The sequence below is a fragment of the Gadus macrocephalus genome, chromosome 9 (genome assembly GCF_031168955.1).
Source record: "Gadus macrocephalus chromosome 9, ASM3116895v1".
Lineage (NCBI taxonomy): Eukaryota > Metazoa > Chordata > Actinopteri > Gadiformes > Gadidae > Gadus > Gadus macrocephalus.
The window spans coordinates 4310365-4336184 of NC_082390.1; the positions used below are offsets into that span (position 1 = coordinate 4310365).

Below are 25820 nucleotides of genomic sequence, written 5' to 3' on the forward strand. Positions count from 1 at the left end.
TCAACTCCGGTGCATATTGAATGCCTACTGTATGATAATTGGCTGCTATGACCCGAGGTCATAGTTGAGAGATTGTTTTTAAAAGACCTCCATGTGTTCACGATAAGCGAATGCTAGCTTGTTGATTTGTTTGTGTTTGAGTTGATTGGGTGACCGGTTAATTGATGTGTGTGTTTAATTGGCGGGAGTGATCCCTTCTGATTGGCTTGCAAGGTGGCAGCGAAACAAGCAGCAGGTTAAAAAGAAAGCTAGTGGACCATTGGCAAAATTTTCCTGTTCATCTGCAATGGTTGTGTGTTCATGTGAGTGTGTCTTACTTCGGCTTTGCTGCGTTAAATAAATGCAAAATAATTACATGTAGGCTATTAGGATTTATTTTTGGGAATCGGAGTAGCCAAGGGACGCCTTCCACGTATCTTGCCTTTTCTCCTAGTCCGACAGTAACAGTGGAAATAGTTATTTAACCACTGAAGATCTGCTCTACGTTGCATTATTAGCCACTGTTTTTAAATTAACAACCATTTTGGGGTAGGCTTGAAATCAATTGGTTTTACCCTATTTTCATACGACAGACATAGTCGTCATATTACTGACCCTAAAGGATCCGTCCTTTTAAAAACCGGTCTGAAAAATACCTGTTCAAATAGGCTACAGTTTTAGGAATAATAGGCCTATTGACGGTTAAAAGAAAGAAAAGTTTTGTTGTGAGGTAGGCTACGTAGACCGGGCCGATGTAATTGGCAAGTTATCATGGTTTATTAGGCCATAGGCTACCTCATGTGTTAGGCTAGTATGATTTAATAATCGGTGCAAGGAAGTTGTATCTTTGTCTGCCAGGATGCTGTTGTCTATTGTTTTGGGAAAGCATATAAAATACCGTAATACAAATGTAGCGGCAACTTTTCTTTTCTTTCTCGAATCAAGCCACAAGATTGGTCAAAGATTAACAAATATCCAGCGAAGGAAAGTTGAACGCCCTTTTCACCAAGAATTCCACCGTGTCTATCAGATTTCAGTTTATTAATAAAACTAAAGTCTGATTTGAGACCGTAGCAATCCCCCGACAGCCAATAGGAGTGGGAGTGGGCGGGGCTGATCTTTATAAAGCCAGGAAGACGACGTCCAGCGCCCTATGCCTTTAACAACAAGAAGCTGTTGTTGCTTTCCTCGTCTCGCTATCGAATCTGCAAGCACCGTTTAAACCTGCCAAGATGGCTGGGAATCGGGATAAATCTACGGATCAGATGAAGCTATGGAAGGAGAGCAGAGGGTCGCAGGTTCGTGTGTGTTCTGTGGCTATCGAAGCGTCTCTGCTGTGCAGCTAAAGATGATATCGGGGGTAGAAATGGGTGAGAGGTCGGATAAGGTCCTAAAGCATGACCCGGATCAACCCTAGTGTATATTGCTGAAATGCATTGTAAACATGTAATATAATATGTCATGGTTAAAACGTAAGCTAACGAACAGTTACGAATTGTATGACTGCATATGGCATATTTACCACTTCATGTAGAATAGTAGTGTAAATAGTTAAATGCATGACTCTTTTTTTCAGTTATTCTATGCAGAAGTGGAGATTAAGTAATTGTTCAAATGCACGCGGTTCCAGTTGTGATTACATAAGCAGTAATCTCATAACTAAACAACAATCCCAAGTCCATTATCAGCAATGCTTTTAACTAACCATTGACGTTCTTGCACAACACTGTTCACGAAGGAACGTTCAAAGCTCAAATATTACGGAGTGAAGGGCCACTTGCGGTCATTGTATCCTTAGTCGTTGCAGGCTTGAGCATAGGAGACTAAATCAATAGATTCAAACCGAAATATGCAAAACATTGTTGATCAACAATGCTTCACACAAACATAACACACAAACAAACAACTGTTCGAACAGGGGGGTGTGTGTGTGTGTGTGTGTGTGTGTGTGTGTGTGTGTGTGTGTGTGTGTGTGTGTGGTGACTCGTTATCATTAAGCAGGATCCCTTGTTTTCAGAACCTGCATGAACTTTTGGGCTCCACAGCGGCCTTCTGTCTTGAGTAACGAAATGTGTTTTTATAAACCCGTCCGTTTGCAGCGTGCGGACTGCCTGACTACAGGGGGCGGGGCGCCAGTCGGGGACAAGCTCAACTCAATGACGGCCGGGCTGAGGGGCCCCATGCTGGTCCAGGATGTGGTCTTCACCGACGAGATGGCCCACTTCGATCGGGAGCGGATCCCCGAGAGGGTGGTGCACGCCAAGGGGGCTGGTGGGTGGGGTCTTCCCTAATTCTCGTATTGAAAGAAAATACATGGACGACTGCATCTGATTGGTGGACATCTGGGTCAGTCCCCGGTCATGGCTGGTGACTGTGATACCCATATCAGATAAGGGCTATAATTGCTGAGTCACTGCCTCACCGTGACCAGCGGTGAGGCAGTGACTCAGACTCAACTTCACCGTTAGTCAAGGTGAAAAGAGACAATCAGGGCACACTGAATCAAAGTATGTAAATAATTCAACGCTTGTCTCCTTCGGACAGATGATAGTCCAGTGAGGTTTAGGATTTGGATTTTATGTTTATATATTTGGAGTATTGAGCATGGCTGTGTTCTCTTTACTAAATTGACTGTTGCAGAAAACAGGTCATGTAACACAACCCGTTGTGTTTATCGCATGTTTTCTCGGAATTGTCTTCCCCTTTGCAAATTCTGTTTAGAGTCAACTCACCTTGTTTGTTCATGGGGAGCAATGCCAGTGACGAGGTCAAAGTTCGTCAACGTTTTTTGGCATATGGAATTGCAAACATACAAACAACAATTTGCTAATCTGAGACCTGAAAAAACAAGTGTTTGGCGTCGAATGATGTGCAGTATAACATTAGTTAGTATGACTAGGCAAGGGTCATCTACGTCGTAAAAAATAAAACACACATAGCAGGGATGATCAATTATTAAACAAAAATTCAGGTAGCAAGGTTTTACACGGTGTTCAATAAACTGTAGACCTAGATTGGTGCTCCTTCCTTAGTTGACTAGCTTCCTCTTTGGTGTCATTCTCTGAAGTTAAAGGTTTGCTTCATAACCAAACTTCCCATGCTCAGATGAGTTTCCTATTAGAAACATTGGACCAGACGGTAGACCAAGTGTTTAGTTGCTTTAAATCTTGTTTTTTTTCCACTCCACAGGGGCGTTTGGCTACTTGGAGGTGACCCATGACATCACACGCTACTGCAAAGCCAAGTTGTTTGAGCACGTTGGCAAAAAGACACCGATCGCTATTCGCTTCTCCACCGTGGGTAAGACACATTGGAGACGGCTTTATCTTTCTACTACAGAGGGCCACTCCCATTTGGGTTGGTAGGAGGGGAAATACCTTTTTATTAAATGTTTAACCAAAAAAAGAAAAGATGGATAAATGTTTTTCCGGGTAGGAGGGCGCATCATTCAGTCATTCAAATTTGGCCAGCGATCAACACCATTATAAATATCTGAAAATAATTTAACGTTATTTTCACGTTAAAAAAAAGCAGGTTCAATTCCCAAGGTTAAAGGCACCCAGTGCAACTTTATGTAAACATTCAATGAAAAATAAACATTCAATTTCTAGTCTTTTTTACACGTAGTAAGTTTCAATAACTCCATACCATTACATATCGACATTCAAGGAGCAAAGATGAGACGTCGTTGTGTGGTGAGAACTGATAGAAAATCGTAAACAACAACAATCGCCGGTGGGGAGAAGCCATTTTTCCATTGACTGGAAGCCTGCTTTATTTATTGTAGGTTACAAAAAATAAAGAAAATGGCGGCATTGTTGTTGTTATCGATTTTGTATCAGTTCTCACCACACAACGACGTCTCATCTTTGCTGCTTAAATGTCGGTATGTAATGGTATGGAGTTACTGAAACTTACTACGTGTAAAAAAAGACTAGAAATTGAATGTTTATTTTTAAGCCTCGAAAGTTGCACTGGGTGCCTTTAAGGAGGTTGATAAAGTAAGGTTCAACACATGCTGTGTAAAGAGAAACGTACCGCCGGCTACATTTAAATGGGTAAACAGAATTCACGTGAATAGTTTCTAAACTGATTAAAAAAAATCTATTGCATAGTAGTGCTGTAATTATGTATTAATCTATACCAACTACATGTCTGGTATCATCACCGATATTCACCACTAGTTAATGGTTATATAATATTTATTAACTTTGCTATTTAACCTGTTAAAATAACCTGTTTTCCTATGTACATATGCTAAACAACCCTTCGGATGTTCAGAAATGTTGATGAATTTATTTAAAGATATCTGTACTGGTATCAGCTGGAACATTTCCTATCTGAAATCTTCCAGGAAATTGTCTTGTCGGTTCCCTAACACGGACCCTTTTGTTTATGTAAACCCAAGCCGGGGAGTCTGGCTCTGCCGATACGGTGCGTGATCCCAGGGGGTTTGCAGTGAAGTTCTACACCGAGGAGGGCAACTGGGACCTGACGGGAAACAACACCCCCATCTTCTTCATAAGAGACGCCCTCTTGGTTAGTCCTGTAGCGCATTACCTTTGTTTATGCTGCAGGTGGCGCCAAAGACGATGTTATCCAACGACCACACGTCCTCTAATTTGGCAAAAACTACATCCAATGTACCGATGGACCTGGAATACAAACACCACTGACAAAAGCATGGATCAGGGATTGCTCCCTTTAGGTCTTTGTGCTGAACTGCAGCTCTCTGATGTAACGCTCTGTCTTTCTCTGTAGTTCCCGTCGTTTATCCACTCCCAGAAGCGTAACCCGCAGACCCACATGAAAGACCCCGACATGGTGTGGGACTTCTGGAGCCTCCGGCCTGAGGCTCTGCATCAGGTGAGGCTCTGTGGTGGATCCACATCTCCGTCCCCTGAGCTCTGCTTCTCCCCACCACAACGATGGTTGCGCAAACATTACGAGCGCCTGTGTCCTTCAACTTGCTCAGGCTTGGATACCATTCACTATTGTTGTACCAGGGGTTCTCAAAGTTTTGACAGCTGAGGGCCAATTTAGGAACCCAAAATTTGACTGAGGGCCACCAGGATTTTTTTTTTGGCGGGAAACGCCATCAGCATCCCAGTGGTGAAAAAAAACTCCCAGAGTCCTCACTCTGGGAGTGAGGTCAAGTGAGGACTTAATCACGAAACTGAGGTTCATCCTTTCAAAGTAATGTACAGTCGGATTAAAACTAACAAATGTAACAGGATTTAATTGAAAGCTAGAGTCTACTTTTCTCTTTATATTTATTTATTTTTGTTTAAATTAATATTGATATAATAATACAAAAAAATAAATAAAGGGTTAGGCTTTTTTTTTTTTACTTACATCTATGTCAATGCGGGCCGCCAGGAATGTTTATGCGGGCCGCCATTGGCCCGCGGGCCGCACTTTGAGAACCTTGATTTAGTCATATAGCTGATGTTTTATCTCGCAGTGAGTTACTTTGGATGTTAAGGGAGAAATCAATTTGAGTATTTTCTTTTTTTTTTGCATCTGCAATGCTAAAAACACAATCACATTTATAATAATGTTGGACACCAATGGCCCTTTAGAACCTAAACCCCAACTTAAACCCACCAAAACTATAAAATAGCACAAGAAATTGTAATATATTTTGGGCGATCATATGAAGGCTCAAAAAGTATTCACATACAAACTAATATTTTCAGGTCCCCCATAGGCCTATTTCTTTTTATTTATTTTATTGATGCTAAATTGCTAAGTGGTTCCCTGCATGCAAACTCTTTCTCATTGGCTGTTCTTCCAAAGGTGTCCTTCCTGTTCAGCGACCGTGGCCTGCCGGACGGCCACCGCCACATGAACGGCTACGGCTCACACACCTTCAAGCTGCTCAACGCCGAGGGCCATCCCGTCTATTGCAAGTTCCACTTCAAGGTCAGAGTCGTAACCCTGTTGTGTCGGTGCTCTTTAAAGCCGCTGAAGCTAACATTTTTGAAGCTAACAGAGTTTTGTGCCAACAGCCAATGAAAACTCTTTTGTCGTGTCAGATGATCATCACACATTCTGACATGATATATCCATATAAATCAAGCTATAGTTTTAACACTGATGGCACAAGGTGGCACCAAAGAGCTTAATTCATTTATTTTCCTTGAATCAAATGGAGAACGGACTCACCAAAGGCTCATTGGATCAAGAATAGCATTGGATTTTGAATAGAGTGTGACATGATCTATGGATCATTACCTTCACTTGCCAAACTTTTCCCTCAAGCTTATCAATAATCAGGTACACACTGATGGCTCTTTCTTTTCTCCGGGACAACCATTATGATATAAAGAAGCCTGCCAGCATCGTTAAAGAAATCCACAAAACACTTCTGAATTTTTCTATTGAGGGAAAAGTGATACGAAATTTGATGCAAAGGTTGTTGCAATGACACTTACCACTTGATTTGATCTACCGCGAAAACTAGCAAGCAATTTTTTCGGAAGCGAACTACTTGATTGCCTTAGATGAGTCCGATTTTTTTGGGGGATTGCTTCATGTTACTGTCAAGTTGCGTTTGGCTTGTGGCATGCAACCTGCAACTAGCTGCGGCAAAGTTTAACTTTAAATCCTGAATCCTCTCTCAGCCCACCTCTGCGGCTCTGGCAACCTCACCACACTCAGAACACACACACAAACGAGTCGATACTTGTATCCATTTGCTCATACTTTACTACTTCCCTGCCATTTCACCGGGGTAAAAGAAAACAACGTAAAAGATGAGCTGTTGTTCAGGCTTTTGTTTAGGGCTGCTGGGTACTTTGTAATATTGCTATTGTGTAGAAGCATTAACCAAATGATGGCTCTGTAAAGAGGAGTGCTGATCCCTGACCCGCTTTACTCTGATAGAAACATGTGACTCGTACCGGTGACCACATCTTTTGTTCCCTGCATCACATCGCTGTAGCCTATTTCACAGCATGAATACCTGTTGAATATCCACCATCTTCAAACTAAATAATTTGCTTGAGTTGTTGGATTATTTGTAGAGACCACCACGGGAGAGCTATGCTGCTATAAATGTCACTTTTCATTGTAAAAAAGGGGGAAGATCCCCACCTACCCATGCCAGACTTTAGAACGATCCTATTTCAGTCTCCACAACTATGCAACTGACTTTTTTTGGACTCCTTAATTATTCATCCTCCTACTTTAATAAAAATGAATTCATAAGATGTTGGAATAACGTTGAATGGATAGAGCAACGTCTGTATTTTGAACCGTGTTGAATCATACCGTCTGTATTTCAAAATACCCTGCCGCCCAAGCTTACTCAAGACCAACCTGCCACACACTGGCCTCACCAATTGACTTACTGCATTTAATATTGATTCAATTAATTTATTTTGTACTAACCTTTTACTCAGTGTGCCTACATGTAAAGTGTCCTTGAATCTGAGAAAATTGATATTGTTATAATTTTTTAGCTGGAAAGACATTTGAAATGACGATACGCTAAGCGTATTGTCATTTCTTGAAACATCTTGAAACTCGCACAGAGAAGGTTTCGCAAGAGGCTTGCGAATCCTTTTCTGTGGGTGTTTCAATATGTAGTCACCTTTTAGTTTTCGGTCTAGCTTTTGCATTTTGAACCACAGGGGCTTTAGGGGAAAGATGTGGTCAGGATAGCAAAGCAATCACTGAATTAAAAAAAGAGAAAGATCTTAAAATTAACTTTATTCATCCCAGGTGGGTGTCAAAGCAGAAGTAGAGGATGGCTATAAAAAGTACACATTTAAAATGAGGTCTGCAATTAAAAAAAAAAAAAAAAAAACATTTCTGCAGAAAACGATAACGGTGGTGTGGTTAACTGTATGTGCAACAGGATGGGCTGCGTGTCTAAAGTCTCCTCACTGTCCATCCAGACGGACCAGGGTATCAAGAACTTGACAGTGGAAGAGGCCGACCGCCTGGCCGCCTCCAACCCCGACTACGCCATCGGAGACCTCTTCAACGCCATCGCCAACGGAAACTTCCCTTCCTGGAGCTTCTTCATCCAGGTCATGACCTTTGAGCAGGCCGAGAAGTTCAGGTTCAACCCCTTCGATCTGACCAAGGTAAAAGGTTGTTTCTATATTCAGGAATGTTTTTAAATGATCGTCACCAAACATCATCCGTCATCAAGGACGACGATAAAAGTAGGGTTTCCCAACGTGTGTGTGTGTGTGTGTGTGTGTGTGTGTGTGTGTGTGTGTGTGTGTGTGTGTGTGTGTGTGTGTGTGTGTGTGTGTGTGTCACCATTTCAAAAAAATAGAAGGGTTGGGGAACCCCTTTGTTGAAGAGGAGGAGGTCACTTCCCAATCTGTCTGCCTCCCACAGGTGTGGTCCCATACAGAATACCCACTGATCCCGGTGGGCAAACTGGTGCTGAACAGGAACCCCACCAACTACTTTGCCGAGGTGGAGCAGCTGGCCTTTGACCCCAGCAACATGCCCCCAGGGGTGGAGCCCAGCCCGGACAAGATGCTGCAGGTAAACCACCTGGTTGTCTCACACACGCATGCGTCACGCACAACGTTGGCAGGGGGGGGGGGGGTTCGACTCCCCGCCGAAAGCCACTGGGTTCAATCCCCAATGTCCACAGCCTAACCTGCAAGTGTCCTACCTTAGTGTCCAGCCGTAACCTGTGTTCCACAGGGGGGTCCGGATAAAAGGCATCTGGGAGATGACCGAGTAGAAATGGTCATTTATTGTGCCAACGCGTGACATGACCTGTCCCCCGGCCTGTGTCCCTAGGGCCGCCTGTTCTCGTACCCGGACACCCACCGGCACCGCCTGGGGGCCAACTACCTTCAGATCCCCGTCAACTGTCCCTACAAGACCCGCGTGTCCAACTACCAAAGGGACGGCCCCATGTGCATGTCCGATAACCAGGGTGGGACTGCGTATTATTATTATTATTATTATTATTATTATGCCTTGTCTATTTTAGCGTCGGTGGTGAAGGGGCCAATGAAATGATGAATACTTATGTTTAATAAATGCTAAATTGTTAAGCAGGTCTACTACACAGTAGACCTGTACCCGAATGCCCATTGGATATTTAAAGGGCTCCATTTGGCTCACAGGGCTATTATACTTTTTTAAAGGGGCCCTCCAACGATTTAATATATTGAGACTCCCTTTGGGGTAATGGGAAAGAGTTGTGTGACAAGATGCCACCAGTGACATGTTTTGCATCTCTTTGCTACATGGTTGGCCTAATGAACCCTGTTGCCTCGTTAATTTGGTGTAGCAAGCAGTGCCCTACATCCACAGTGGTTTTTTGTGTTTGTCGCCAAAAACAGCTTGCAGTCAAAACCCTCAATGACGACATGGCAAAGTGATGTAAACGTGTCATTGGTGGCACGGAGAATAAACAGCATCTATTTACAGATGATAATGGAGGGTTGCCCCAAAATGTTTAAAAACTGTAGATTGAACACATAACAAATATTTGGAGTGCCCTTTTTAATCGGGGCGATGTGTTTTCAAGGCGGAGCTCCAAACTACTTCCCCAACAGCTTCAGTGCCCCTGACTGCCAGCCTTGCTTCCTGGAGTCAAAGTTCAAGGTGTCCCCAGACGTAACACGTTACAACAGTGCCAACGATGACAATTACACGCAGGTGTGTGTGTGTGTGTGTGTGTGTGTGTGTGTGTGTGTGTGTGTGTGTGTGTGTGTGTGTGTGTGTGTGTGTGTGTGTGTGTGTGTGTGTGTGTGTGTGTGTGTGTGTGTGTGTGTGTGTGTGTGTGTGTGTGTACACGTCCTTAGGGGGGGGGGTAAATTAGGATGATTCCAGGGGCGCACTGACGGGGGCGCCCCAGAGGACACTGGTGGTATTATTAATTTATTTTTTTCGGATTAAATCATCAAATTAAGGTGGTTTGTTTCGTTGTTTTGTTGTGGTTTGTTTCTCCATTTTTAAAAAATCTTTAGAAAGTCGCCCTATTATCACCCCTTTCATTTGTCATTATTTGGTACAGCCCAAGTCTTACGCTACTGCAGCCAGGCAGATCGTTGTGAAGCAAGTGTTGTGAAATCGTTGTCAAGCAAGTCTAAAGTCAGTTTGTGTGTATCCCGGTCGGTGAAATGAAGAAGTCAGGTTGTCAGGGGAGGAAAGAGCTCAAAGCGGTCGACAGTTCGTCACCCAGTTTTTTACCAAAAAAGGTATATTCCTTCCTCTACACTTTCCCAACAACCTGATAACAAGCCTAGCCTAGCAGCTAGCGCTACTGTAGCTAAAATGATTACAGCCTGCGCTGGATGATAAAACTGAAAAGATCGTTTGCATTACCATTCACATGATATCCAATAGCATACCTATCTACAAAAAGCCTACATTATTTTTACAACTCGAGCAGACTATTTAATATCTCCCGTACGCAGGCGTTGCCAAGCAACGTGGCCATAGCGTCTTCATAGGGTCAACGTCTTTCCTAGGCGTAAATTAACACTTTTTAACCTACACCCTCCAGCCAATCAGAATCGAGTATTCACCCAGACCATGGTATAATTAAGCAATAGATCACGCCAGGCTGTGGTATGTGCTCATTATACCACTGTTAAGGGGCGTTGTCCGGCCCCGACGCGCAGCGGAGGGCCGGCGACCCCCTTCACAGGGCCGGACAACGCCCCTTAACAGTGGTATAATGAGCACATACCACAGCCTGGCGTGATCTATTGCTTAATTATACAACGGTTACTGTTATGGCGAAACGAAAGTCATAGACACACTACATTTAAAAAGAAACCAAGAAAGTCAAAGTAGCCGTTTTACTGTGAGCTCACAGACTACCAAAAAGTAGTCCCTGCTGGCTGCCGCTATGCATCGACGGTCGCTATGCAACACACTTTAGCGTCCCTCCGAGAGAAGGCTCCGATAGAGCGGTTCGCCGGCAATTTATCCTATGGAGCAGTTCACTCGCCGATTTTAGGCTTCAGTGAACTGTGCTATTTATTTTATACAACTGTTAAAATTATGGCAAAATGACTCCACACACACACACACACACACACTAGTAAAAACACGGTTGTATTATTTGACACTTTCCACTTCAAGGCGCGGAGTGATACTTTCGGCGACATAGCAGTTATGTATACGCTCATTATACAACAGTTAGGAACCAATCAGATCGCTGGATTCAGGCCCCCCGTTGTATAAATGGAGATAATGCAATGATTAACATTCCATACTGCTTGCCAGCATGATAATAACATTTATGTAAACAGATTTTGAATATTTAGATTGGCTGCATTAAAATATTAGCAGACATTAAACCAAGGATACTTACTTTTTAGCTGACGTTAGTTAAGTAGTCTACCCTTAGATTAATAGCTGCTATTTATTGTAGGCTAATGCAGCAAATCAAAACATACAAATACATATTTAGTCATGCCCAGCGCAATCCAATCAAATAGACTGTTGACAACATTGTTTAATATGTTCAGATAATTATGAGACACATTCTGAATTATATGATGTATCTTAGAGTCAGGGCCCTCTTGAACCCACAGAAGAAACCAGTAAGGTTGAAATAAAAGAAGGGGAGAAGGAGGACAGTCTAAGTAGAAGCAGCACTGTCAGTCTATTAGCTTATTTCTGTCTATAGTAACTACAAAAGGCTCCATATCTGAATTCTGTCAGGGGGCTCAGAATTCCTAGGGACGTCCCTGTGTGTGTCCCTGTGTGTGTCCCTGTGTGTGTGTGTGTGTGTGTGTGTGTGTGTGTGTGTGTGTGTGTGTGTGTGTGTGTGTGTGTGTGTGTGTGTGTGTGTGTGTGTGTGTGTGTGTGTGTGTGTGTGTGTGTGTGTGATATACACCGTGTGTGGTTGTGCGATACCTGTGTGTGCGTGAGGTACCTAAGTGCTGTGTGCTTGGGTGTGGCAGGCGGGGACCTTCTACAGCGAGGTTCTGCGTGAGGAGGAGCGACAGAGACTTTGTCAGAACCTGGCCGGAGCCCTGAAGGGAGCCCAGGTCTTCATCCAGGAACGCATGGTGGGGCCACACATACTTTAGTTCCACTTCACCTTCCTGTTTCAGGACAGATTTCAACCCCAAGGTTCACCTTGCAGTCCCATTTCTTGCAATGCTAAAACGATCAATCAATGGGGTGCATCTCCATCAGTCCATTGAGGTAGTTTAAAAATATTTTAGTGCCATGCCTACCTATTGATCAAGAACACTAGTGAGTTGGGTCCCATCTTCCTCTGAACAGGTACTGCACCTGATGGCTATCCATCCCGACTACGGAAAGCAGGTCCAGAGCCTGCTCACCAAGCACAATGCCGAGGCTCAGAAGGTAGGCAGTATTTTTATTAATTCATTTTTTTTTTATATTTATATCTATATATTTTTTTTCTTTTGTCCATGACATCTTGTTTCTTGGTCTTGTCCTTCCAGAACTCCAATGTGCACGTCTACACCCGCCCTACAGCCATTAACGCCTCCGCAAAAATGTGAGGTCATATATCTTGACCAGGTAGCACGCCCAAGATGGCTTCCGCAGTAACTGATTTCCACCAGTTTAAAGAAATATATCTTGTACTAATAATAATGTAACCAATCTGGGCTTAATAACTATTCTATTCTAGCATTTCAATGAAAAGGAATAGCTTCTTAACAGATATTCCAAATCGAAAAACAATGATTATATGAAGACTTTCTGCATTTTGTCCAGTCAAACTATATCCAATCCCTGGTAAGCAGCCAGTCTTCGTGTATTACTACAGAGATATCAGTCTAAAGTTATATATTTTAAATGTCTAAACACAATTGTATCACTTACCCAAATACTATGTATAATACGTTTGCTATTATGTATTTCAATGGCTTGGTTTATACACTGGATGCATTGTTAAACCTGTACTAAAATGAATTGATTAGTCTATATGATGGGGTTAAGCTCTTGAAACCTGATCAATACTGTTAAAGAAAAACTTTGAAGAATATTTCGTAATCATTTTCTACTTGTATGCCCTTATTATTGCCTGTTTGTTTTACATTATTTTGCTCTGTGCAAGGAAAATCTGACGTTAAAGCAGCGCCTTACATTTTGAAGAGCTGATGAGGGGCTTTTGCTAGTCCGGGTGTGTTTTGTTTTGGTCTCATGCATTCCTTTGACTGCTGGCTATTGCTATAGATCACAATGAAGGAGAACTATGAGGCTCAATCACAACACTATTTTATAAGAAAGTGGGGTGAGCCAAAATAGCTGATAACCGCTTTGAAAATATATGATGGCAAACAAACATTGTGACAATTCTCATATTCTTCTCTCTAATGGTTGGTATAACTTGTTATACTGTCGATGGAAAGTTACAATAAACCGTCTGAAGGGAAGCAGAAGGGATGTCAGTTTTTGTAGCCTTGTGGTTTTTTGTTAGGTTTCTTTTGAATTATGTCTGGGTTAAAAAATAGGTCAGAACGGCAGACCAACAAGGGGATTCAATTGTACAGCCAAAGTCGCAATAACTTTTTGTACTGTAAAACTCTTCGTCGATGTTATTTATGGTAATCAAACAAACTTATCAAACCAAAATGACCCATCATTTCATGATTACTGAATCCATTACCTAACATTTCATACTTCTATGTTTCAATAATGGATATTATTTTTTTCTGTTTATTTTATAAAATGTAGGAAAATAAAATATTGGTGCAAAACCACAACAAGAACAGTTGGAGAGCCAGGAATGACCAATCAATTGCACTTAATTATTTTGAGGTTCATGATGTGTGACGTGGACATGGGTAGGTGTTTTTCTTCTCCAAACGGACATGATAAAAGCACGCTTCTTGCGCTGGCCTACTTTACTTCATAAAGAGGAGATACTGTCAGCACGTCTATCAGCCCCGCAACTACAAGAAATGCAATATAACAGGTATATCATCGTTTTGAATGTATTTATTTTTATATATATGTATGTATATATATATATATATGTGTGTGTATATATATATATATGTGTATATGTATATGTATATATGTATATGTATATATATATATGTGTATATATATATATGTATATATATATGTATATATATATATATATATATATATATATATATGTGTGTATATATATATATATATATATATGTATATATATATATGTGTATATATATATATACATATATATATGTAATTGTTTATACATGTTTTTTATTTTTTACAATCAGCTATTGTTGATTGCAGTTATCCCTGTAAAAATGTGGTCAAAAACGTATACTTATTAAATTAAAATGTAAAAGTCTGCACAGATGTTTTGTGAAAATCCTATTTGTGGGCTGTGAATTCTTTATTCATCTTTCAATTCATTAGGATACAATAGAGATTACTTTCCAATATAAGACACTTCCATTGTTCTGTGTTGGTCCAGGGACCAAGACACTGTTGTGACCATCGTCAACCCTGTGGAGCATCCCACAGACTATGTGGTATGGTCCATCTGCAGCTTCTTCCACGCAAACCCCTTTTGCCTCGGACTGTTGGCGCTGATCTTCTCATTCAAGGTAGTCCTTTGCTTTGTTACGCTTTAAATATGCGGTAGATACGATTGAAGCGCTATACTTTGAGTGCAATTGGTTGGAAATATTATGTTTAAAATGTTTGCGAGCGAAATGCTCAGTGACAAAGTCTGTTCTGGTTACGCGCCTGGCTCTGTCATTTAGATTTGAGGCCGCTCCCAGTGCACTTCCAACCATTCGGGAAACACGTCTTGCTTGTCAACCTCAAACACTTTCTCAATTGTGGACATAGGAAGGGAGCATGTAGGGTGTTTTTAGGGGTTGATTCTTTTCAGAATCTTGCGCTTTTCTGCTCTTTTCTTTGCAACACTGGAATCTTACATGCAGCAACTTTATTGAAAAATCTAATGGCTGTAAATTCACATCACATTTTCGACGACATGGCCGTAGACCTCTATTTGAACATAGCATTCACTCGTTCATCTTTTTTTTCTTTTCTCTTTGTCGCAGGCAAGAGACATGAAGGTGATCGGAGACCTGCAGAGAGCCAAGAAATATAGCAAGTGGGCTCTGGGCTTCAACGTGGCCGCGCTGATCATTCTTTTTGTGACTATCTTGAGTCTTGTAATTGTTTTGATAATTAGAACTGCCAATATGTATCGTTATTACCACTACTAGGGCCAAGAAACCAGTTAATTGCCCCTGTACCAAAAATAATAATGAAGCTGTATTGATTTAATTACCCCGTAATGCGCTTTGTAACCATCAGCACAGCACAGTGAATATCCGTCATTATTTTACGCTACCCTTCAGAATTTAATTGATTTGAAAATAGTTTTAGCAGCCGCCCCAGCGAGAACTCCAAGTTAATGATGCATAATGTCCATAAAATAACCCTATAGTCCACCAAAGCACTTGGTGACAAGACAGCAGTCCAGATGCAACGGAAGACCATTAGAGGCGTCGTCAGCCCCTTTTTACTGGGGCACGTGCCCCAGTTAAAGTCTCCAGTGCCCCAGTAAAATTCCATTGATCATTATTAAATTCATCTGCAGAAGCGCCGCTCTCGCTATGGAATCGGCAGGATTCATCAAGTGCATCTCCTGCTGCCTCGGGAGTCTTCAGTCGAGCCTGCCTCTTACCAGCCAATCAAAAAACGAAAGGGGCTACATAAAAGCCAATCAGAAAATAGCCCTATTGTATCTGGGTAAGATTTAACGCAACAACCAATGAAAAAAATCAGTTATTTACGGATTCGTCCACGTGACTCTTCTGAAAGTGTGTAAAGTATGACCAAGTGTTTCTTTCTGTTCAATAGTCTAGATAGAACTTTATCAATCCCCTGTAGGAGAAATTTGTTAATAAAACAATAACAATATTCCGTGCTTCATGGAACCCATGAAAGGAAAAGAAAAACCAGAGCAACTAGGTTTCCATTAGGTCCGCTACCACCGGGGGCGGAGCTACGGAATTCGGCTCTCCAATAATGGGACTCTCGGCCGTTTCTTATTTGAAGAAAACGGCGGGAGTGCCATACTGGTAAACAAAACCACCAGACAATTGGCGAGCCAATAGAAAACCCCCTAGCCTGTTTTTCATTTGAAAAAAGGTGGGAGAGTAAGACTGGTAATCAAGTCCAACTCGCCAGCCGGCGAGAGGAAATCCAACCACGACGCTTTAAAGAACATGTCTATATTCTTAAGCCGTAAAAGGGGTCCCGGACTCTAGCACAGAGTTGCCGAGTGAGCCCCTGGACATGTCTAACATGTAAAAACGGACAAAGGGGCCGGGGGAAGACCAAGACGCAGCCGCGCAGATGTCTTCCACCGAAACGCCCTTGAGTAGAGCCGTTGAAGCGGCCACGCTCCGTGTGGAGTGAGCTTTAACGCCCAACGGTGGCGCCAAGCCCTGCCGAGAGTAGGCTAGGCAAACACCCTCACATACCCAGCGAGAAAACCGCTGCTTAGAGAGAGCGCGGCCCCTGCTAGCGTCGCTATAACACACAAACAACTGTTGTGTGGAGCGGAACGCTGCCGAGCGATTCACGTACATAGCCAACGCCCGAACCGGGCACAGGAGATGCAACTCCGCCTCACTAGAATGAGGCGGGGGGTGAAAAGCCTTAAGCACAATATCCCTCGACCGAAAAGAACTATTAATGTTCTTCGGGAGGAACGCAGGATTAGGTCTGAGCAACGCGAAGGAGCTGTCCTCGTTTAGCAACAAGCAACTCGGGCTGACAGACAGAGCGGTTAGCTCACCGGCCCGCTTGGCAGAAACCAAGGCCAACAAGAGCGCCGTCTTAAATGACAGGGCATCCAAAGGGGCCTGAGAGAGAGGCTCGAAAGGATCCCTGGACAATCTGCGCAACACGGTGGGGAGATCCCAGCGTGGTGTAAGCACGCGTGAAACAGGCCTAACCCGTCTAGCCCCACGCAAGAATCTCTTGACCAGTGGATGGCTGAAGATCGGTCCACCATCACAGCCTGCATGGCCAGCCGAAACGGCTGCCGCATAGACCTTGATAGTGGAGAAGGCCAAACCTTTTTCCAATAAGTTTTGCAGAAACGAAAGCACGCTTCCCACCTCGCATTGAGATGGGACAGCGTGGTTCGTCTCACACCAATTAGAGAAGGCGCACCACTTCGCCGCATAGAGGGAAGAAGTAGAAGGCGCACGAGCACTCTGAATAGTGTTGATAACCGTCTCAGGCAAACCTTTGCCCTGCAGGATCAACCTCTCAGGAGCCAAACCAACAGCCGTCCCGAGACATCGGGCGGGTGGTGCACCGTCCCGTGGGCCTGTGAAAGCGCATCCGGCCTGAATGGTACTGGCCAAGGCGCCGACCGCGAGAGCACGGCCAGCTCTGGAAAACCACAGAGCTGAACGGTTCTCCGGGGCCACTAATATCAGGGACAGTCTCTCCTGTCTGACCCGTTCCAGAAGAGGAAGGATCAGCTGGAGCGGGGGAAACGCATACAAGAGAGCCCGCGGCCAAGGTGTGTGTGCCAACGCATCTACCCCCAACGGGGGAAGATCCCGAGGGCTGAGGGAGAACCACCACCTGCAGTGCGTGTTCTCCCGGGACGCGAAGAGGTCCACCTGCGCTGTCCCGAACCTCTGCCAGATCAGTCTGACAATGTCGGGATGTAACCGCCACTCGTCTCGGCGGGGACCGCCTCGAGACATGAGGTCCGCCCCAAAGTTCTGGGCGCCCGCGATATGCAGGGCTCTCAGACTGCGGAGATACTGATGAGCCCAAAGCCAGAGCTCGACCGCCTTTCGGTGGAGAACGGGGGAGCGGACTCCCCCCTGTCTGTTGATGTACGCCGCCGCCGACACGCTGTCTGTCCTGATCAGAACGTGACGGCCGCGCACCAGGTGAAAGAAATGCAACAGCACTTTCCTCACAGCGTCGAGCTCCAACACATTTATGTGTGCTGTAGAGTGTGTGAGAGAGGCACGTTCCTCCCCAACCCGTCAACGAGGCGTCCGTGAAGACCACTACGTAGGACGCCACCCTGCCCAGGGGAACACCCTTGACAAGGGCGGAGGGTCCTTTCCAATATTCCAGGTCTGGCGACACCGAACGGGGGACGAGGAGCACCCTGAGCTTGTGTCGCCTGGGGTCCAACCGTTGGCGAGCAAACCACCGCTGGAGTCTGCGCATAAAAAGCAGACCCAGGGGGACCACGGGGTGGGCAGCTGCCATCAGCCCCAACAGGCGCATGGTGGACAGTGCGGTCACATTTCTGCGAACGTGAAAACGGGAGAGCGCCGACAGGATGGCGTCTCGCCGAGGAGGCGAAAGCATCGCAATCATGGTGGCTGAGTCTAGGCAAAGCCCCAAGTAGACTGTCTGCCGGCTGGGGAGCGGGGAGCTCTTCTCCCAGTTGATGGCAAAACCCAGGAAGGAGAGATGGTTTATCACCAACATGGTGTCCCTTCTCGCGGTCTCTTCTGAGTTGCTCAGAATAAGCAGATCGTCTAGGTAGAAGAGAATCCTCTTTCCCTGACGTCTGAGCGGTTCCAACGCCGTCTCCACACACTTCGAGAAGGTGCGCGGAGCCAGGGAATAGCCGAACGGCAGACACTGGTACTCGTACGCCATCCCCATAAAGGCAAAGCGGAGAAACTTCCTGTGCGCCTGCCGAACAGGGACGTGGAAGTAAGCATCCTTGAGATCCAGGGATGTGAACCAATCGCCCTCTCTCACACACCGGAACAATGCTCCGACCGTGAGCATTCTGAACTTCCTCGTGGCAACGAATCTGTTGAACACGCGAAGATCCAGAATAGGTCTCATTTCCCCTGACTTCTTGGAAACCAGGAAGTAGCGGGAATAAAAACCTAGGTGAGACTCGTGGGGGGGAACGACAGTGATGGCCCCCTTTACCAAGAGACGTGCCACCTCTGCTGCCAGAGCCGTGCTCGCAGCCGGGTCCCGTAGCGTGGTCTCCACCAACCCCATAAAGGGTGGGGGACGACGCTTGAACTGTATGGGATGGCCCCATCTCAACGTGGTGTCCAACCACGATGGCAGAACGCACCGCTCTTGCCAACACGCATAGCGGTTGGAGAGAGGGCAAGCCGACAGCTGAGGAAGACCGTCCAGGAATAACCCGTATTCCTCTGCCCCTACCGCCTCCACACTGCGTGTGAACCAAGGGGGGCTTCCCACGAAAGGGAGGAGGCTCAGCGAGCGTAGGAGACGTACCAGAACTAGCAGCTGTAAAAACAACAAGCTGTCTAGACGTCGCGCTCGTGCCCGCTGAACAGGGAGCGAGCCGTCCGGCCGCAGCACCTGTGCGCATGCGCTGTCCACAGGCTGTAGCCACAGCGCGCGGACCCATCTCCTCACCTATAATGTGGGGAACCAGGAGACCGGTACAAGCGGCCGTATCCACGGGCTCGTGCAACGAGTCTCTGATCCGTCCATGAGGCTCCAAGGGACGCCGCTTCTTAGAAGCAGGTGAACCAGAGGCCATGTGAACACGCCGTCCGACCGTCACCCTACAGCCACCGGGCTGAGAGGGGGAAATAGGCAACATGGAGGAGCGCACCACAAGCGTAGGACGCAGGTGGCCTGGGGAATATCGCTCTTTAGGTACCATGTACTGCCGTTCGGCCGAACGGTCTTTACTCTTTTCTTAATAGGGAAAGAAAAAGTAGGAGCAAGCGTCCGGAACTTCCCGGTCCGTGGCGCTGCTGCTCTCCCCGTGCGCGGCGGCTGCGGCTGCTGCACCGGGGCTGGAGTCGGAGGCGGTCCCATGGAACGCTGGGACCGGCCTAGACCGCGCTTCCTCTCAGCCTGCTGGCGGGAGGAGCCCGTGAGAATCGTCCCGAACCGGGAACGATTCTCACGGACTGACTGCTGGTGCGCGAGCACCTCGGAGAACCTGGGACCAAATAGGCCATCCGGCGCTAGTGGACCCTGGACGAACTACCCCTTTAATAGTGAAAAAATAATCATTTAAAAAGGCTCTATGCAGTAGTGTATGGCCTTATTTAGTTTAATTTAAAGGGGTAGTTCGGAATTTTGGACATAGGGCCTGATTCCCAAGTGAGCATTGGTATTCTATATCACTGGAGACAGTTTTCAACACATTTCATACAGTCCTTCTAGTTGCAGAGTTCGCTCGTGCTAGGCTAGCGCAAGTCAACGGGCAATGCTAGCCTGCTATTAAAAACAGTCTTACCCACTCCACAGTACACCCGAGGTAAATCAATTATAACGCCAGACTATAGATTTAAATGTCTGTGTTGATAGAATAATGTTAGAAATAAAACTAACCTTGCATCGCATGAATCATCGAGGGACTACTCTCTCAGCAGAAGCGGAATTTTACTATGCGCTGGTTAGGTTTGTAACCGAATCACGACAGAAGAACGTAAACAGAGAAGCGTGGGACAGAAGCGCAATTGAACGACTAGGCAACATGATGGTTCAGTGTGCTTTTAGAAATTGTAGAAATAAACGGTACAGATGGGCACCACAAAGTTTCCACCAATTTCCAGTGCGAGATCCAGAAAGGACTCAACTGTGGCTTGTTGCTGCTGGCTTGGACATCAAAACACCGGCTCGTACATGTACGGTTCGTTGGATACAACAAATTCCTCATAATCGTCTTCAAAAGCAGATGCATCGCTAACTCCTCCAAACGTGGGCATATCTTGTTAATTGAATACGCTTATAGAATTCCTTCGTTCACTGTACTCTGCGTTTGTAGCAATGACAGCGGCAGGTAACCTAGGTATCAGTCCGCCGCTGCCGTAGCCTACGTACAGGAATATAAACACTGCTGCTGAGACCCCGCAATTCCCTCAAAATGCAATGCAATGCAAGGTTGGTTTTATTTCTAACATTATTCTATAAACAGACATTTAGATTTATAGTCTGTCGTTATAATTGATTTACCTCGGGTGTACTGTGGAGTGGGTAAGACTGTTTTTAATAGCAGGCTAGCATTGCCCGTTGACTTGCGCTAGCCTAGCACGAGCGAACTCTGCAACTAGAAGGACTGTATGAAATGTGTTGAAAACTGTCTCCAGTGATATAGAATACCAATGCTCACTTGGGAATCAGGCCCTATGTTCAAAATTCCGAACTACCCCTTTAAGAGCTTTGATGGTTCTATAACATTTTCCAGGTTGATTGGTGGCAATGAGCCACCTCACCTTAAGTCAGAAATTCTATTAGTTTTAAACCTTGTTTCTTGCCTTTTTAGTACATGTCGTTCTGGCAAAATTATGCTGTTTCCACACAGCTTCTAAATAAATATAGATGTGTAGACTTCTCCTGATAAAGAGGTGAAGGTCATAAAGAGACTTTTTGTTTATTTGTCAGTTACCTTATTTGTAAATCTTTGAGATGTGTATGTGTTTAAATAAATATAATTGTACGGTACTCATGAATCCATCTTTGCGTCTTTACCTTTACCAGTGCTTTAATATAGCCTACAGTATGACAGTGACAACAATTTTGAAGCTCGTACATACCCTTCTGTATCCATATATTTCATATTGTGCACACGTAAAAAAAAAAATGTTGGCAGTTAGGGGCCTGTGCCCCAGTAAAACTCTAGGTCTAGCAACGCCCCTTACGGTTTTTAATTTAATGTAGGCCTATATTATCATTAAGAAACGGATGGGGGCTAGATATGCCAAAAATAGCCTCATACTTTTTCTAGCTCTTGTAATGTTAAGGCACTTAATTTGAATGAGGGTCTTTGGCTGAATGTAGGCTACTGAATGTTACTACACTTTGCATAAAAGCTTCAGCTAAAATAAATGTTTTACAATGTAACGTGGTTTTAAATAATACATGCGCTATTTGTGGTCCAATGCAATGGTCTTGTACATAACAGCTTCAGCTGAGTCAGAGAATGAGACTGAGAGGGAGATGGAGGCTGGTTCGACGGCGGTCGTGGCAGGGCCCCATGCAGGGGCTAGGGCAGGTCTAACAATGCCACTGCAAAGGTCTTTATGAGTTATTATATGCAAATTAGTTATTTCACCTGTGGACATGCAGCATTACAATGACAAGCTGCCAGCAGGGACTACGCTTACATTAAAGTAACATCATGACAATGTGTCCGCATTAGAGCCTCAGACCGAAAATGATGTGAAAATACAGAAGTTATCCTTTAACAAAGACGCATTCTGAATGGAAATACATCAGAGGAACCATCAGGCGTCTTTCCTGAGCAAAAGACATAGAGTGTTGCCCTCCAAAAGATAGGTTTCCACCAACGGCAGGGAAGGGACAGACAGAGGAGAGGAGGCTACAGAAGCAGAGACTGGAACAGACAGGAGCAAGGACGAGACAGAGTGAACATTTGTGAACAAAAACGACAGGTGTCCCATTAATTTTTTTTATACACAAAATACTTTATTCTTATAATACAATTTCCAGTTACCTGTTTGATTCTAACTGAATTATTTCTGCCTCACAGTACCTTAAGAAATCCATTGTTAAAATGTAAAGCATCAACAAAAACTCATGCATTCGCTCCTATAAGTGATTATTAACCAATATGCATGATTATAATAATCTATGCTTAACGTGTGCATACGTATACACCTTTCAGTTTTCGGTCTAGCTTTTGCATTTTGAACCACAGGGGCTTTAGGGGAAAGATGTGGTCAGGATAGCAAAGCAATCACTGAATTAAAAAAAGAGAAAGATCTTAAAATGTACTTCATTCATCCCAGGTGGGTGTCAAAGCAGAAGTAGAGGACGGCTATACAAAGTACACATTTAAAATAAGGTCTGCAATTTTTTTTGAATAAAAAAAACATTTCGGCAGAGAAACGACAACGGTGGTATGGTTAACTGTATGTGCAACAGGATGGGCTGCGTGTCTAAAGTCTCCTCACTGTCCATCCAGACGGACCAGGGTATCAAGAACTTGACCGTGGAAGAGGCCGACCGCCTCCAACCCTGACTACGGCATCGGAGACCTCTTCAACGCCATCGCAAACGGAAACTTCCCTTCCTGGAGCTTCTTCATCCAGGTCATGACCTTTGAGCAGGCCGAGAAGTTCAGGTTCAACCCCTTCGATCTGACCAAGGTAAAAGGTTGTTTCTATATTCAGGAATGTTTTTAAATGATCGTCACCAAACATCATCCGTCATCAAGGACGACGATAAAAGTAGGGTTTCCCAACGTGTGTGTGTGTGTGTGTGTGTGTGTGTGTGTGTGTGTGTGTGTGTGTGTGTGTGTGTGTGTGTGTGTGTGTGTGTGTGTGTGTGTGTGTGTGTGTGTGTGTGTGTGTGTGTGTGTGTGTGTATGTGTGGACGTCCTTGGGGGGGGGGGGGGGGGGGGTATATTAGGATGATTCCAGGGGTGCAGCACTGATGGGGGCGCCCCAGAGGACACTGGTGGTATTATTATAGCTAGAGCAAAGTAGCAGCCAGGCAGATCGTTGTGAAGCAAGTGTTGTAAAATCGTTGTGAAGCAAGCAAGTCTAAAGTCAGTTTGTGTGTATCCCGGTCGGTGAAATGAAGAAGTCAGGTTGTCAGGGGAGGAAAGAGAGAGGAAAGAGCTCAAAGCGGTCGACATTTCGTCACCCAGTTTTTTACCAAAAACGGTATATTCCTTCCTCTACACTTTCCCAACAACCTGATAACAAGCCTAGCCTAGCAGCTAGCGCTACTGTAGCTAAAATAATTACAGCCTGCACTGGATGATAAACCTGAAAAGATCGTTTGCATTACCATTCACATGATATCCAATAGCATACCTATCTACAAAAAGCCTACATTATTTTTACAACTCGAGCAGACTATTTAATATCTCCCGTACGCAGGCGTTGCCAAGCAAAGTGGCCATAGCGTCTTCATAGGGTCAACGTCTTTCCTAGGTGTAAATTAACACTTTTTAACCTACACCCTCCACCCAATCAGAATCGAGTATTCACCCAGACCATGGTATGAATGGAGATAATGCTATGATTAACATTCCATACTGCTTGCCAGCATGATAATAACATTTATGTAAACAGATTTTGAATATTTAGATTGGCTGCATTAAAATATCAGCAGACATTAAACCAAGGATACTTACTTTTAGCTGACTTTAGTTAAGTAGTCTACCCTTAGATTAATAGCTGCTATTTATTGTAGGCTAATGCAGCAAATCAAAACATACAAATACATATTTGGTCATGCCCAGCTCAATCCAATCAAATAGACTGTTGACAACATTGTTTAATATGTTCAGATAATTATGAGACATATTCTGAATTATATGATGTATCTTAGAGTCAGGGCCCTCTTCAAGCCATGATGAACCCACAGAAGAAACCAGTAAGGTTGCAATAAAAGAAGGGGAGAAGGAGGACAGTCTAAGTAGAAGCAGCACTGTCACAGTCTATTAGCTTATTTCTGTCTATAGTAACTACAAAAGGCTCCATAACTGAATTCTGTCAGGGGGCTCAGAATTCCTTGGGACGTCCCTGTGTGTGTGTGTGTGTGTGTGTGTGTGTGTGTGTGTGTGTGTGTGTGTGTGTGTGTGTGTGTGTGTGTGTGTGTGTGTGTGGTTGTGCGATACCTGTGTGTGCGTGAGGTACCTAAGTGCTGTGTGCTTGGGTGTGGCAGGCGGGGACCTTCTACAGCGAGGTTCTGAGTGAGGAGGAGCGACGGAGACTTTGTCAGAACCTGGCCGGAGCCCTGAAGGGAGCCCAGGTCTTCATCCAGGAACGCATGGTGGGGCCACACATACTTTAGTCCCACTTCACCTTCCTGTTTCAGGACAGATTTCAACCCCAAGGTTCACCTTGCAGTCCCATTTCTTGCAATGCTAAAACGATTAATCAATGGGGTGCATCAGTCCATTGAGGTAGTTTAAAAATATTTTGGTGCCATGCCTACCCACATGGAACAATTGATCAAGAACACTAGTGAGTTGGGTCCCATCTTCCTCTGAACAGGTACAGCACCTGATGGCTATCCATCCCGACTACGGAAAGCAGGTCCAGAGCCTGCTCACCAAGCACAATGCCGAGGCTCAGAAGGTAGGCAGTATTTTTATTAATTAATTTTCATATATATATACTGCATATATCTATTTTTTTTTTTCTTTTGTCCATTACATTTTGTTCCTTGGTCTTGTTCTTCCAGAACTCCAATGTGCACGTCTACACCCGTCCTACAGCCATTAATGCCTCCGCAAAAATGTGAGGTCATATATCTTGACCAGGTAGCACGCCCAAGATGGCTTCCGCAGTAACTGATTTCCACCAGTTTAAATATATCTTGTACTAATAATAATGTAACCAATCTGGGCTTAATAACAATGTCAAAGAAAAAAATGGAAGAATATTTTGTAATCATTTTCTACTTGTATGCCCTCATTATTGCCTGTTTGTTTTACATTATTTTGCTCTGTGCAAGGAAAATCTGACATTAAAGCAGTGCCTTTTACTATAGCTCTACATTTTGAAGAGCTGATGAGGGGCTTTTGCTAGTCCGGGTGTGTTTTGTTTTGGTCTCATGCATTCCTTTGACTGCTGGCTATTGCTATAGATCACAATGAAGGAGAACTATGAGGCTCAATCACAACACTATTTTATGAGAAAGTGGGGTGAGCCAAAATAGCTGATAACCGCTTGGAAAATATATGATTGCAAACAAACATAATTGAGACAATTCTCATATTCTTCTCTCTAATGGTTGGTATAACTTGTACTGTGGATGGAAAGTTACAATAAAACGTTTGAAGGGAAGTAGAAGGGACGTCAGTTTTTGTAGCTTTGTGGTTTTTGGTTAGGTTTCTTTCGTTTTATCTGGGCTTAAAAATAAGTCAGAACGGCAGACCAACAAGGGGATTCAATTGTACAGCCAAAGTCGCGATA

The 25820-nt window shown here is 44.3% G+C and overlaps 2 protein-coding genes and 1 long non-coding RNA gene across 4 annotated transcripts; 2 read left to right on the top strand and 1 right to left on the bottom strand.

Moving 5' to 3' along the window:
• Window positions 1–1102: 1102 nt before the first annotated feature.
• cat (catalase) lies at window positions 1103–25691 on the top strand. 2 transcript variants are annotated; one of them, XM_060060313.1, is made up of 13 exons: window positions 1103–1277; window positions 2079–2250; window positions 3169–3279; window positions 4388–4518; window positions 4741–4845; window positions 5779–5904; window positions 7884–8075; window positions 8338–8490; window positions 8755–8893; window positions 9494–9624; window positions 11886–11993; window positions 12214–12297; window positions 12399–13045. In XM_060060313.1, the coding sequence occupies exons 1-13, from the start codon at window positions 1212–1214 to the stop codon at window positions 12456–12458; spliced, it is 1578 nt and encodes a 525-aa protein (XP_059916296.1). In that variant the 5' UTR covers window positions 1103–1211; the 3' UTR covers window positions 12459–13045. The 2 variants fall into 2 exon arrangements, with proteins under 2 accessions (XP_059916296.1, XP_059916295.1); XM_060060312.1 differs by lacking the exons at window positions 11886–11993; window positions 12214–12297; window positions 12399–13045 and adding exons at window positions 24565–24672; window positions 24897–24980; window positions 25087–25691 and having other exon boundaries at window positions 1116–1277.
• On the bottom strand, window positions 11721–24934 carry LOC132464123 (uncharacterized). The gene is made up of 2 exons (XR_009527188.1): window positions 24838–24934; window positions 11721–12164 (listed from the first exon to the last, which is right to left on the bottom strand). It is a non-coding gene; the product is annotated as an uncharacterized LOC132464123 (long non-coding RNA).
• On the top strand, window positions 13560–15829 carry LOC132464122 (dispanin subfamily A member 2b-like). Its single transcript, XM_060060318.1, has 3 exons — window positions 13560–13879; window positions 14375–14507; window positions 14973–15829. The coding sequence occupies exons 1-3, from the start codon at window positions 13776–13778 to the stop codon at window positions 15138–15140; spliced, it is 405 nt and encodes a 134-aa protein (XP_059916301.1). The 5' UTR covers window positions 13560–13775; the 3' UTR covers window positions 15141–15829.
• Window positions 25692–25820: the final 129 nt, after the last annotated feature.

Coding starts and splice junctions, on each gene's coding strand:
- cat (XM_060060313.1), top strand. CDS start 1,212: ATGGCTGGGAATCGGGATAAATCTACGGATCAGATGAAGCTATGGAAG. Junction 5,905..7,883: donor ATTGCAAGTTCCACTTCAAG/GTCAGAGTCGTA, acceptor CTGTCCATCCAG/ACGGACCAGGGTATCAAGAA. Junction 9,625..11,885: donor ACGATGACAATTACACGCAG/GTGTGTGTGTGT, acceptor TGGGTGTGGCAG/GCGGGGACCTTCTACAGCGA.
- LOC132464122 (XM_060060318.1), top strand. CDS start 13,776: ATGATAAAAGCACGCTTCTTGCGCTGGCCTACTTTACTTCATAAAGAG. Junction 13,880..14,374: donor CAAGAAATGCAATATAACAG/GTATATCATCGT, acceptor GTGTTGGTCCAG/GGACCAAGACACTGTTGTGA. Junction 14,508..14,972: donor CGCTGATCTTCTCATTCAAG/GTAGTCCTTTGC, acceptor TCTTTGTCGCAG/GCAAGAGACATGAAGGTGAT.